This window comes from Hordeum vulgare, chromosome 5H, assembly GCF_904849725.1.
Source record: "Hordeum vulgare subsp. vulgare chromosome 5H, MorexV3_pseudomolecules_assembly, whole genome shotgun sequence".
Taxonomy (NCBI): Eukaryota; Viridiplantae; Streptophyta; class Magnoliopsida; order Poales; family Poaceae; genus Hordeum; species Hordeum vulgare.
In genome coordinates, this window is record NC_058522.1 from 21,823,704 (window position 1) to 21,838,292 (window position 14,589).

The 14,589-nt window shown below is 47.7% G+C and overlaps 1 protein-coding gene across 1 annotated transcript; it reads right to left on the bottom strand.

Annotated features, from left to right (window-relative positions):
- Positions 1 to 9,702: 9,702 nt before the first annotated feature.
- LOC123451791 (BTB/POZ and MATH domain-containing protein 1-like) lies at positions 9,703 to 10,755 on the bottom strand. The gene has a single exon (XM_045128331.1). The coding sequence runs from the start codon at positions 10,753 to 10,755 to the stop codon at positions 9,703 to 9,705; it is 1,053 nt and encodes a 350-aa protein (XP_044984266.1).
- Positions 10,756 to 14,589: the final 3,834 nt, after the last annotated feature.

A 14,589-nucleotide genomic window follows, 5' to 3' on the forward strand; every position in this document is an offset into this window, starting at 1 on the left:
GCAAGCCTCTAGTTGGCTAGCCAGTTGATCAAAGATAGTCAGTGTCTTCTGATTATGAACAAGGTGTTGTTGCTTGATAACTGGATCACGTCATTAGGAGAATCACGTGATGGACTAGACCCAAACTAATAGACGTAGCATGTTGATCGTGTCATTTTGTTGCTACTGTTTTCTGCGTGTCAAGTATTTGTTCCTATGACCATGAGATCATATAACTCACTAACACCGGAGGAATACTTTGTGTGTATCAAACGTCGCAACGTAACTGGGTGACTATAAAGATGCTCTACAGGTATCTCCGAAGGTGTTCGTTGAGTTAGTATGGATCAAGACTGGGATTTGTCACTCCGTGTGACGGAGAGGTATCTCGGAGCCCACTCGGTAATACAACATCACACACAAGCCTTGCAAGCATGGTGACTTAGTGCAAGTTGTGGGATCTTGTATTACGGAATGAGTAAAGAGACTTGCCGGTAAACGAGATTGAAATAGGTATACGGATACTGACGATCGAATCTTGGGCAAGTAACATACCGAAGGACAAAGGGAATGACATACGGGATTATATGAATCCTTGGCACTGAGGTGCAAACGATAAGATCTTCGTAGAATATGTAGGATCCAATATGGGCATCCAGGTCCCGCTATTGGATATTGACCGAGGAGTCTCTCGGGTCATGTCTACATAGTTCTCGAACCCGTAGGGTCTGCACACTTAAGGTTCGACGTTGTTTTATGCGTATTTGAGTTAAAAGGTTGGTTACCGAATGTTGTTCGGAGTCCCGGATGAGATCATGGACGTCACAAGGGTTTCCGAAATGGTCCGGAAACGAAGATTGATATATAGGATGACCTCATTTGATTACCGGAAGGTTTTCGGAGTTACCAGGAATGTACCGGGAATGACGAATGGGTTACGGGAGTTCACCGAGGGGGCAACCCACCCCGGGGAAGCCCATAGGCATTGGGGGTGGCGCACCAGCCCTTAGTGGGCTGGTGGGACAACCCAAAAGAGCCCTATGCGCCATAGGAAGAAAAATCAAAGAGAAAAAAAAAGAGGAGGTGGGAAAAGGGGGAAGGACTCCTCCTTCCAAACCTAGTTGGACTTGGTTTGGAAGGGGAGGGCTGCCCCCCTTGGCTCGGCCGAAGCCCTTAGGGGTCCTTGGACCCCAAGGCAAGGCTCCCCCTCTTCCCCCTATATATACGGAGGTTTTAGGGCTGATTTGACACGACTTTGCCACGGCAGCCCGACCACAATATCTCCACGGTTTTGCCTCTAGATCGCGTTTCTGCGGAGCTCGGGCGGAGCCCTACCGAGACGAGATCATCACCAACCTCCGGAGCGCCGTCACGCTGCCGGAGAACTCTTCTACCTCTCCGTCTCTCTTGCTGGATCAAGAAGGTCGAGATCATCGTCGAGCTGTACGTGTGCTGAACGCGGAGGTGCCGTCCGTTCGGCACTAGATCGTGGGACTGATCGCGGGACGGTTCGCGGGGCGGATCGAGGGACGTGAGGACGTTCCACTACATCAACCGCGTTCACTAACGCTTCTGCTGTACGGTCTACAAGGGTACGTAGATCACACATCCCCTCTCGTAGATGGACATCACCATGATAGGTCTTCGTGCGCGTAGGAAATTTTTTGTTTCCCATGCGACGTTCCCCAACACACCCTCCCCGATTACACGGGCTCCTAAGCTCGGCCACCTAAGATCCTACCTCACCATCTCCAAAAGTAGGCGTTCACCTGAGCCCCAGCGGTGCGGCCCCGACGTTGCGGCGGCGCCGGTGAGTCGGAGTCGGAGTCGGAGACGCCCCACCCCCTGTCGGCGCGGGATGCCTCGATGGCCTGGCGGAGGCGGATCTCGTCGAGCTCCTCTTCCCTCTGCCGGCGCGCGGCGACCTGCTGGGCCTCTTCCTTGGTGCGCTCCATCACCTCGGCCATGACGTCCTCGAGCTCGTCGTCGTTGACGTCGTCCTCCGGTAGAAAGCCCGACGGCAGCAGTGCGGGTGCAATGGCGGAGGAGCCCGCGGCAGGGGCGGCAGAGGAGCCCGCGACAGAGGAGCCTGCGGCAGAGGAGCACGCCGCTTCCCCCATCTGGCGGTCGTACTCCTCCACCTCGCGCCGAGCGAACGCACGCGGTGGCGCGAGCCCCCAGTTGGTGTACCTTCGGGCGCCGCGCTTCCGAGCAGCATCGAAAGCAACCGCGCCTCCCGTTCGCGATTTGACTATGGGGTTTGAGGCGTTGGCCGCTTCGGCCTCCGGTTTCCGCCGCCTGAATGGCCGCCGCGTGAGCTGGAAGATCCTGGCTTCCCTATGATCCGTGCGGCGGCGAGGCTGGATTGTGTGTTGTTGGTGGGGTTCGCCGGCGGTGAGGGGCGAGAGGAGCTAGAGCGGCGCAGATATGGAAATAGCTAGGGTATGACACCTCTCACCGTATAAATAGCTCCGATGGGACACTGATGTGACGCCCGCTGACTTCCCTGGCCCACGGGTCAGGTTGACCGCTCGGTCAGATTGATCAGTCAGCTCGAGCGCCCTGCTCTGTTTTCAACGGGGTTGCCCTGTTTTCAGTGTTTTCAGTTTAAATACATACACGTTTTCGATGTAAATAAATACACATATATTTTTGTTCCAGGTGTAAACGAAGAGCAATTTACAGGTGTAAACGAAAACGAAAACGGTGAACAGAGTGGTCTGTTTAAATGTTTGTCAAACTTTGGTTTGACCAAGTATGAAATGAGCATGAAAAATAATAATAAAAAATATTGGAAAACCAGTGCACATATTCTTACTTTGTCATATACTAACAACTCAAATTGATTTGGCTGTTTTAGACATGATGGACAAAAAAACTTGTTTTAAAAATGGGGTATTTACCCCTTTGGAGCTAATTTGAAACTCATGTGTGAAGACAAATGATATTGGGTGTTGAACTTTAAACTTTCAAAAACATCACAAAAGCTTCATTTTGTAGTGACTAAGAAAGATCCAGGCTTGGTTTGTCATTTTCATGTTTGCAACTTGTTTAAATATTGTTTGTCAAACTTAGGTTTGACCAAGTTTGAAATGAGCATAAAAAATTAAAATTAAAATAAAATATTGGAAAACCAGTACACATGTTCTTACTTTGTCATATACTAACAACTCAAATTGATTGGCACCCGTTTTCTATTTTTTTGATTTTTTTGAATTACTTATGCTCAACCTAACGTTTGAAAACCGTACAACCTTGTTCGTAATAGCCGAGTTTGTGAAGATTTTTTCATGAAAAACTCCATAGTCCAGATTTCTTATTTTTCCTATGGAGTTAGTCACATATAATGATGATTGCCACAAGTTTTTATTTTTTTATTTTTTTTGAATTACTTATGCTCAACCCTAACGTTTAAAAACCGTACAACCTCGTTCGTGATAGCCAAGTTTGTGAAGGTTTTTTCATGAAAAACTCCATAGTCCAGATTTCTTATTTTTTCCTATGGAGTTAGTGACATATAATGATGACTGCCACAAGTTTCCTATTTTTTTGATGTTTTTAATTACTTATGCTCAACCCTAACGTTTGAAAACCGTACAACCTCTGTTTTTTCATGAAAAACTCCATAGTCCAGATTTCTTATTTTTCCTATGGAGTTGGTCACATATAATGATGATTGCCACAAGTTTCCTATTTTTTTTGATTTTTTTGAATTACTTATGCTCAACCCTAACGTTTGAAAACCCCATCAAAACCCCGCACATGTCCGGACAATTGGATCGCCGTGAATGAACGATCTGGATCAGGAAGTAGGGCTACGTCAGTGATCCGTGGGCTGTGCTTTCATTGGTCAAAGTTGTGAAGCAACTATGTTTTATGTTTTGGATTGTGAATCAACTATGTTTTATGTTGCTCCATAAATTCTGAAATTTTACCAGGACATTCTCCTATCCATATCATTGCCTCATGCCAAAATTCAACTCAATTTAGCTCGTAAATATTTCTTGGCAAATTTCCAAAGTTTCTGATCCAAAGGAAGCTTTGTGAAGCAAGTGCTAGCTAGGAGTGTTCAATTGCGTTGAAACTTTTCCATCATCTCAAAATGCTCAAATAATGCCTCTTCTATAAATTTGAGCATCACTCCTTCAACCATGTGACCATAGCATCAAATCTTTGTCTCTGGTCAATATTTTGGATTGTGAAGCAACTATGTTTTATGTTGCTCCATAAATTAACAAATTTTACCAGGACATTCTCCTACCTATAAAACCTTTCTAAACAAATGTTGAGCTCATTTTATTTAGCCAATTATTACCAGTAATTCTTCTAAGATTCTGTCCAGCAGGATGCTGTGTGAAGGAAGTGCTCGCGGGTATAAATCTCTGTTGTGTAGCTCGCTGGCGAGTGTGTGTGTTGAGTCTCAGCTCAAGGAAGGGCGTTCGAGTGCCAGAAAAACCACCTCGCCGTGTTTGTGCACCGGGGAACCCTGGGCATTGTCGCTCTCGCGTTTGCTGGTTGTCTCCGGTGATCGCCGAAGCATGGCGGTTCCATTTTTGTCCTGACATTTGGCATCAGAGCTAGGTTGAGAGGGGGAGGTCGCCGGCTATGGCGCTCGTGTCGTACCCTGGTGGATCGGGGACTGCGATGGCGACGTCGGTCCCCTTGCTCACATGGGAGAACGTCACCACCTGGGCCATCAAGGTGGAGGCCGACCTGGATGCCGCCGGTCTCTGGGAGGCGGTGGTGCCGCCGGAGGACGCGGCGTTGGCGGTGATCGCCAAGAAGGATAAGCAGGCAAGGGCTTATCAAGTTTGCAGATGTGAGTGGTAACTCTTTGGATGGCTTGATATATAAACCTGCAATGAGAGTGAAGCAGCCGAAACGAGCGCCATGGCCGGTGACCTCCCCCTCTCACCCTCGCTCTGATACCAAATGTCAGGACAAAATGGAACCACGGCTCGCCGGTGATCACCGCTGACACGACCGGAGAGGAGGAAGATGAACCGAGTGAATTTTCAAGCGCACGAACACCACCGCCGCGACAAGGGCCTTCTGTGTATTCCTCGAGCTCGAACTCGAGAACAGAGGAAAACAGAGGGTGCTCTCACCACAGCCACCGACATCGCCGAGAACGAAAGCGCCACCGCTGCTGTCACCCAGAACAAAAGCTCCGCCGCCGCCGCTGGCTCACCACTGGGAACGAAGAGGAGGGAGCAACACAGGTTCAGACAGGGATACTCATTCAGACAGGCACGGGGATACATTTGACCTGATGCACTGACAAGTGGGGCCCGTGCTTACGTGGATAAGTTGTGGGATCCAGCTCCATATAGCTAATGAGAGCATCAGTTTAGATTAAGGGCCATGTTGTGTGTAGGATATTTCCTCGGTCAGAAACGTCGCACTGAAGCAATTCAGACGAACGACGTCGCACTCCTTCCAATTCACCTTAAAAACGTCGCACAGGAGTCATTGATCCGTTTACCTGCAGGTCGCTGGTTTTCTTTGCCAGTGGATGCTTCCGCCGTCGGATGGCTTACAAACAGGGGATACACACGTCACGTCCCTCTGCAGTAGCCTGAGCTACGTTAGAGCATCTCGATCCCTAGGCAAAGGGCAAAGTTTTGTGCTGTAGTAGCGGTTATAAGATCATCTCCCCCAACAAATGATGTAAAAAATGATGCCAAAAATGATTTTAGACCAGGAGAGACAAAGTTTTTGGCAAAAAAGTTCTGTCGTAACGGGTGATGTAAAACCGGTGTCCTAAATGATATGCGAGTACTTCATAACATATTTCAAAATTATTTTACCGGCTAATAACATTATTGGTTTCCCTACACATACCTTAGTCAGTTTTCGCTCCGGATGCTTGAAAGAGGAGTAAATTACCAAAACCCATCATGATTGGGTCGTTCGATGCAAAAAATCACCGTTTTCATATTTATTTTTTTGCTGAAAACACTGCTTTTGGTAATTGTTTGCTCAAAGCACTAAAACCGACGCTTGATGACGTTTTGACATGGAAACTGATAGTGGGGCCCATTTAAAGTGATGATGTGGCACATAAAATTCACACCGTTTGACCTGGCTGTTAGGTTGACATAGGGCCCACCTATCATCCTCCCTCCTCCATCTTCTTCCTCCTTGCTCTTGTACTGCTACCCACAACACCGCCAAGCCACGGCCATCTCCTACCTTCAAAGCCCCTCTATATTTTCTCTGTATCTCTTTCCCTCAGCTCTCTGTCCGTGGGACTCTCTCTCGCTCTCCTGCTGCTGTCAGAGAAAACGCTGTTGTCGTCGTGCGTCATGCTTGCGACCACCGTTGACGCCCCGCCGCACCACCGCGCGCGGTTTCCAGCTCTCCTACGACGAAGCAAGCAACTCCGCTAAAGGAATTGACCCAAGCCGCAATGCTCCGAGCAAATCAAGGCCGCCCCTCTTCTCTACACACTAGGCCGTCGACGACAAATTCGGGTCCAGACTGAACCCGACCTTCCCGTTGGCGCCGCAAGCCTAAGGGTGAGCTCGCGTAACTTCCCCCTCCTCCTGCTCCTCTTCGTGCCCTGTAGCGAGGTGACTGCACAGCGCCGCCGTTTGTCGCGGAAGTGATCGCTGGCCTCGATTATGATTGCCATGTGACCTCCGTTTGGTCTAGGCGACGCGCGCAAGCAGGGCTTTCTTCTGGAGCGCTCTAGCATCCTCCCCGTGACAAGTGGGATCCTACACCTCCTCGTAGACATGGATGCAGCCGCCATGGACATCGTCTAGCAGGATGTCGCCAAGGCGCGATAGTGCTGGAGGAGCGGCGGTGCGGCTCAAGGGCGCATGGGTGTTGCTGGGATGCCCTGGCCCGCTCAGTGTTGACAAGTGTCGGCCGTGCTGCCACCCTGTGGTCTGCGCAGGAGGACGCCGCTACCGACATGACACGAGCCGACAGTGACGCGCGCCTTCGCACGAGCGTGCCTCATGGACGCACTAGTGCTCCGGCGAGCTGCACAACAACACCAGCGCGTCGAACTCCTCTAGCATGCAGAAGGTGACAGCCCTCCAGCTCTCCTCCCCGATGCGCACAAGATGCTCGAAGAAATGCATGAGAGAGAGCGGGACTATTGATGCTGACAGGTGGGCCCTGCGTCAGCCTAACGGTTCAGGCAAATGGTCTAACGTCCGTCTCGGCTGGCCGTTACCATGTGCCATGTCATCACTTCAAATGGGCCCCACCATCATTTTTCATGTCAAAACGTCATTAAACGTCGGTTTTAGTGCTTTCAGCAAACAATTATCCAAAATCAGCATTTTCAGCAAAATTTTATGAAAACGACGATTTTTTGCACCGAGCGTCGCAATTGTGATGGTTTTTGACAATTTACTCCTTGAAAGAGAGGGGAGGGGGGAGGGGTAGGCAGGTAATATGCTATTAGTCGATTTATACAAACCGACTAGGGTGTGTGGAATACAATTGGCGTACGAAGTGCCTTAGACCATCACAATAGACGTTTCTTTTCTATGAAGCCATACAAAAGACAGAGTTTGGTCATCGGTTGAAAAATCATCAAAATACATTGGTTTCTATGTGGCTGTTGCGCGGTTCAAGACTAAAAATGACCCAAAATGCAACAAGAGATCATGTGATCAGTGTTGGAGAATGGACATTAGTGAATTGTCTGCATACAGTAAAGGAAAAAATATGCACACAAATTAATAACAAACACAACATGTAAACTGTCACAAAAATGAAGTGGCAATATGAGGAAAACCAGTCTACCCCTTCATAATCAAGAGAGCTTTACTGAACTGGACAAACCAAACTTTTACCGCATGGATCACATGAAAACAATGAGGCTCTGTTCGGTTGACGGGGTCGTGAAGGGATTTTGGCAGGGATTGAGGTGGATTTAATTCCCTACAAGTCAAAACTTCCCCAAATCCCCTTCAATCCCCTTGACAAAGGGTGTAACCGAACAAGGCCTGAAAAGTTTCGTTTCAAAGAACTCCATCAGATTCTGAAAATGCAAATTTCAAAGAAGAAGCAGGCCAAAAAAGATACAGAGATCAATCACATCTAGGACAGGATACTCGTAGAGAAACGGTCAAGCAGTGGGCTTATTTGGGAATAGAAATGACAGATACAAAATGAAACTGTGTACAAACTAACTGAAATCACCCATATGAAGATGGAAGATATCACGGACACATCACCTGGCTTCCTTTCTCATTGGCTGCTAGATTCTATCCGCAGAGCGAGATCCACAAGCCGGTGCAACTCCAGCTTCGGGCGGCACAGAGGGACGCACCGTGCATAAATCCACATTAGGCACTTTGGAGCTTTGTTCGTGAGGCTCTGGGACCGAAGTGGGAGGCCCATGACCTTGCAGAATTTCTGCAGGTTAGGGGGCCGCAAGCGCCGACTGTTCTGGCTTATCTTCGCAGCCATAATGTGGACTTTTTGAACTACTTGCAATAAAATGGTTATTGAACGGGTGTTCCAGCGACGTGCCTCTGACTCGTTCTTCAAATTTCTCGCCATCTTGCAGCACTGACATCTGCTCGTTAGGCCCCGTGACCGCGACCGGCTTCAGCTTTCCTTGGACGCCCTGCTGACGGCCGCACGTAGGCTCTTCGTCCGTGCGTCTGCGTCTTAGCGCGGCCTTTTTTGTTTCTTTCTTGTCTTTTGGGCATGATTGTGATGTGGCCCTAGCCTTTTTCTCTTTGGTTTATGATCGGTACTGGATATTTGGATACTGTAATGTTTGCTTTATCAACAAAGCGGGGCGAAAGCCTGTTTCGAGATAAATCCACATTAGGCTTTGTTCAGTTGGTGGAAGTCTAATACCCTCGGCGATTTCAATCCACCCAGCAGTAGGGTGATATCCCCCACTCCCTCACCCATTCCCTGTAGGGACTAAACCTCCAGATTCTTTCAAATTTCTCTCAGTTTTTGTACGGTTAAGGTTAACCCCTCCCTCATGTACAAATACAAGTACAGAGGCTTAACTAGTGCCTATTTCTTACAGGATTGTGCTTGTGTAGCTAACATACCTAGAGGATTCACTCACTGAACATACGCTTGCACAATAGAATTACTACTAACTAAATTAAACCCACAATTGCCTGCTCCTGATCTCAAAGTAGTTTGGTTCAGGACTAAAACTTCATTTTCTAACTAAAATTTTATGAATCGAAGACAGACTGCCGTGCAACCAAGGTTCATGTCAAGAAACCATTTGTAAATGTCTCTAACTGGATCAGCAAATATCTCTAACTGGGAATATAACAGCTGGAATTCAAAATGTAAGTTCTTCATATAGGTAAAATATATTATCTCAACAGTGATATCCAAGAAACTCAAAGTTTCATCATTCTTCACATAAGCCAGATATTAAAGTGAAAGACATGGTTGTTTTCACTGTAGACATACATTTTACAAAACCAACTCGCTTCCTCCAAAAGATCTCTGAAACTGGCTATGTATCAAAAAGGAGAAAGGTGTAACAGCACCGGGTGCCTAGGCACCCTCTATGAACAGTAAAATTAAAAAAAGTTTAAAAAAATCTGAAACTTTGCAACATATAAGATGGTCAAACTTTGTAGGTTTTTATAAGTTTTCATGCCAAAATATCATGTAAAGAAAGGTGTACAAACAAGTTTCAGATTCCAGTACTAAAAGTGCTCAAACTTTGCCTCTACAGGAATTGAAGGAAGCTCATGCCATATTAGCGCACTAAATCTTGCGGGACTTAGCTGCTCTCTCCAACACATCCACGATGACATCAGGAGAAGATCTTTTGAGGTGCAAATAACCTTGGCTTGAGATCACCTCTTTCATTCTATTTGAAGAGAGCATAAATTCAGTGCAAGCATCTTTGAGGTTGCTGCAATTGTGCTGGTCAGCTAGAGCTAAAACGCTCGCCACAGTCTCAACATCAAGACTCTTGCATAGCATGCCTTCACATATACTCTTCATTCTTTCCATCGCATACTTGTCCGCAGCCACGAGCAAGTGCTTAACCATCTCTCTTTTGTCATCATCCTCAAGACCATCCATTGGAGGCATTGAATCCGTGTATATGAAGTGAAGAAATGCCTTGAAAACAACAGGCTGCATGTCATCGATGGTTATGTCATGTGCCCCCTTATCCCCCATTGGCCCGTAAAACTCCGCGTTGAAGACCGCCGATCGCATTGCAAGCAAAATCTTGTGAGCGGAGAAAACCTCCCCTCGAACCTTGAAAGTCACGTCTGCTCCTTTCTTCCCTTCTAGCAAGGTTGCAAGATTGTCCGAAAGGTCAGAGGGCGGCACATGGATATCTAGTGTTTCCTTGATAACACTGACTTCACAGTCGATCATGAGACAATCGTTCCGCACGTACGTCGACTCTACTTGAGCGGTTCTCTCCATGAAGTTTGGTACGCCCCAAGACTTTTTATGGTCGAACACTTTTGGCTCTTTGAAAGGGTGCATCACGAGCGACGCCCCCCTAGCCTGATCCACGAGCATCGAGTTGTGGAGCGCCCTCACCTCGGCGTTCTTGGTCAAGAGCTTGAGGAAGACAGAGACGTAACCTTGGCTGGCCTCGTCCTTGTTTCCGTCTGGGTAGTAGTGGATGCACCATTCGTAGCCGCCGACGGAGAATGACGGAGAACGGAGGTATTTGCCTCTACCGAGGCCCTTGTGCAGGCTGTAGCCTGCGATCTCGAACGCAACCGTGGCCCGCGCCGTCTCTGCTCTGCACCTCGATGGCAACCTCACTATTGAACTCTCCGATGCTGGCATTGTGAGAGTTGAGAGGAGGACGGGGTTCGGCGCGGGTTGGAACAATCGATCAAGGCCGGCAGCGATGGGAGAGGTGGCGTTGCCTCCACGACGGGATTGGGAGAGGCGGCGCGGCGGCCAGATTGGGGGGACAAGGGTCAAGACGAGGGTTTGCACAAGGGAGTAAATTTGTTATTTACGCGGAGGATAATGTTTTTCTCCTGTTATTTTCTACTTCCTCCATTCGTAAATATAAGTCTTTATAGAGATTTCATTACGGACTACGAGAAAGGTGTGATAGCTCCCGGATGCCTAGGCACCCTCTATGAACAGTACAATTAAAAAATAGAAAACAAAATCAAAAAAATCTGAAACTTTGCAGCATCAACGATGATCGAATTTTGTAGGTTCCTACATGTTTTCATGTCAAAATATCATGTAGAGAAAGATGTACAAACAAGTTTCAGATTACAGCTAAAAAATGCTCAAAACTTCAAGCATTGCAATATTTTCCGTGTGTAGAGCTCCTCGAATAGTTTTTTGGCATGAAAACTTGCAAACACCTACAAACTTTCATCATCTTTGATGCTGCAAAGTTTCAGATTTTTCTTATTTTGTTTTCTATTTCTTTTGATTTTACTGTTTATAGAGGGTGCCTAGTCACCCGGGAGCTGAAAACCCACTCTCTACGGACTACTCCCTCCGTTCCTAAATATAAGTCTTTTAAGCGATTTTACTAGGGGTCTACATACGAAGCAAAATGATTGAAACTGCACTTTAAAATATGTCTATATACATCCGTATATAGTCCATTAGTAAATCTCTAGAAAGACTTATATTTAGGAACGGAGGGAGCACATACGAATTTATATAGACATGCTTTAGAATATAGGTTCATTCATTTTGCTACGTATGTAGCCGTAGCAAAATCTTAAAAAAAAAACATATACTATTTAGAAACGGAGGGGTAAGTTAAATCAAACCCAATCTCTCGTTTCCCCTTTCTCTTCTCCAATACGTACGCATCAGGCCGGCCTGGCACCCCGGCCTCTTGGTCTCCACCTTTCCAATAGATGGCTGCAGTGGTAGAAGCACGAACTCGCAGACTGTTTTGTTGTAATTGCAACCGAAATGAATTGGTCTGTGGCGTCGACGGGAGGCGAGTCCTGTACAACTGGTTTTGCTGCAACCGGCAACCGTGAAGCTTCCACCTACGTTGAGAGAAGCTACTACAAACGAAGTAAACAAAGCCAGAACCGACGAATTAAGTTGCAATCGACGGAGGAATTTCATGCGGCCGGTGACATGAAAACGTGGAACCGACATTGCATGAAAGCCGCACCCCCAAGTAATGGTGCCGGAACCAGGGTTATAGACCACCGACAAGGCCAGGTTTTGCTGGGTCCGGGGATGCGCTTCTGCTGCTACTCGCTTGTTGTGGCCAAAATTGTACCACCGATCTTGTTTGAGAGCCACGCCGCCATCATCGTGCTACTTCGGTCAACGTTTTGTTGTGACTGACAACGGCAAGCGTCATCGGTGGCTCTCGACGCCGAGGCACACGGGCAAGGGCGAAGCATGCTGCGAGACACGGCCGATGGGGCAGACGCCATGTTTCCCTGTGTTTTTCTCAAACTTACGCCGGGGATGAGAGATGAGGGCAAACAAAGCCTAGCGAACAGCTATGCGGGGAGATGAGGGTGGGCAGGGGTGCACCCAAAGACTGCAAGGTGAGCGACCAAAATTTGGGCTGGTCGACACGCCTAGCGCCATCCTAACACTAGTAGAAAACAGGGCATTTGTCCCTGTTTGTAAGGGCCATTAGTCCCGGTTCTCGAACCGGGGCTAATAGGTCGTTACTAATGCCTCCCCCCTTTAGTCCCGGCTCTTACACGAATCGGGACAGCTGGGCATCCACGTGGCCGCTGCGGGCAGCCCAGGCAAGGGGGCCTTTGGTCCCGGTTGGTGACATAAACCGGGACCAAAAGGCATCCACGCGTCAGAAACTGGCTGCAGTTGAGGTTTTTTTTGAAAGTGGCTGGTTTAGGGGTTTTGGGGGTTAATTTAGATTGTTATTAGCTAGCTAATAGAGAGATGTGTCCTCTCTTATCTTCGTGCTTGGTTTACCAACGCTACTACTATGTTCATTTCACCCGCTGATATATAATAACTCTTCATGCTCGCATCATACATCATCATATATAATAACAAGTCCTACTAATCATACATCATAATAATAAGGAGCATCCATGAGCATGCACAAAATTTCATCATCATCATATATAATAACAAGTCCTACTAATCATACATCATAATAACAAGGAGCATCCATGAGCATGCACAAAATTTCATCAGGCACACCACCATCATACTTAAAAGTGCAGTAGCAGTTCAACACTATCGTACTTAAAAGGTTTATACTATAAAGATTAAAGCCATCAGGTTCTTAAGATATTCACTCCTGCTTCTTCACCTTCTCCTTCATCATCTTGATGCGCTTAGAGCGGCGAAGCCCCAGGCCAGGCTGTGGGATGTACTCCTCTACCACAATTGGCATGGCCCTGTCGCCCAGCTGTGGGACATCCATCGCGAGGCCATCGTCGCTGCTACTTTTGCTGTCGCCAGAGTCGCTGCTACTTTTGCTGCCAGAGTCGCTGCTGCCGTAGACATAGCACCTGTCGCAGTACTCGCTGCTCCTGCTCCCATTGCCTTGCCAAATGCAAAAAAGTTTTTTTAAAAATGGGTGTGAGAGATAGCCTAATGGAGAGGAAGAAGAGACAGAGCGTACCGGCATCGTCGTCGTCCTGGTAGCGCCTCCGACACATAGTCGTGTCGAACACCTTCACGGCGAACGTGGCGTTGCCGTCGTACCTGAAGACAAGGAAGTACCCGATCCCCAGGTCGTAGGCACGGACGAACTGATTCCAGCCACGATCTAGGTACATGCGGCCATCGGCGTCGAACACCACCTCCACGTCGCACAGCTTGCGAAGCCCGTTGCCGACCTGCCTCAGCTTCATGTTCTGTGGACGATGGCCGTCCAGCATCTTCACAAAATTGTGCGGCAGCACCAGCCTGGAGGATTTCTCAAGTATAACCGTGAAGAACTCCATCTCTGAAAAGCAGCAGAAGAGACCAATTACTACCCTTTACAACATTGTCATACAACATTTACAGCAACATGATCATTAGTATTAGGGAGGACCTAATTAAATACCCTATTTAAGGTAAAATAGCATAAAACAATATAGACCCTGACTCGAGGTCGGAGGGGGGGTCGGTGACGGGGACGACGACGCGGATGATGGAGGGGGGCTCCTAGATTTCTGCATAGTGCTCTCTAATTTTAGCATTCAAAGTAGGAGTACTTTTCCAATTTGAACATTCAATAAGCAAAAACAAATCGTAAAATAAAGTAGTATTCAAATTAGCATGCATTCAATTATAAGCAAGACTACATCATCGATCTCTTGTGTCCATACATCATCGAATATTATCACTAATTAATACTCCTCGAATACTATCATACATAAAGCATCATTAATACAGCTAGAATCGTAGCGCCCGACGGATATCGTCGCGGGCGGTGGACACCCAAAGAGAAGGAACCATCACAGGATCATAGCACCAGTGAGATCCCTGAAGAACTTGCCAGGTATTGGAGAACCTGCCCTCCAATGCAACCATGTAGCGACGGACGTGCTCGTCCTCCTCGCTGACACGATGACGTACCACCTCCGCGGTGTCCGGAAGCCTCGGCACCGTCACTGGCCCACGCGACCGCCACCAAACAAGGATCAGGTCAACAACGGGCTGCCTCCTCACCAACCTACGTCTCCCGGAAGGTAGCACCTC

Bases quoted from the DNA above. Each gene is read 5' to 3' on its own strand.
- LOC123451791 (XM_045128331.1), bottom strand. From the start codon at position 10,755: ATGCCAGCATCGGAGAGTTCAATAGTGAGGTTGCCATCGAGGTGCAGA.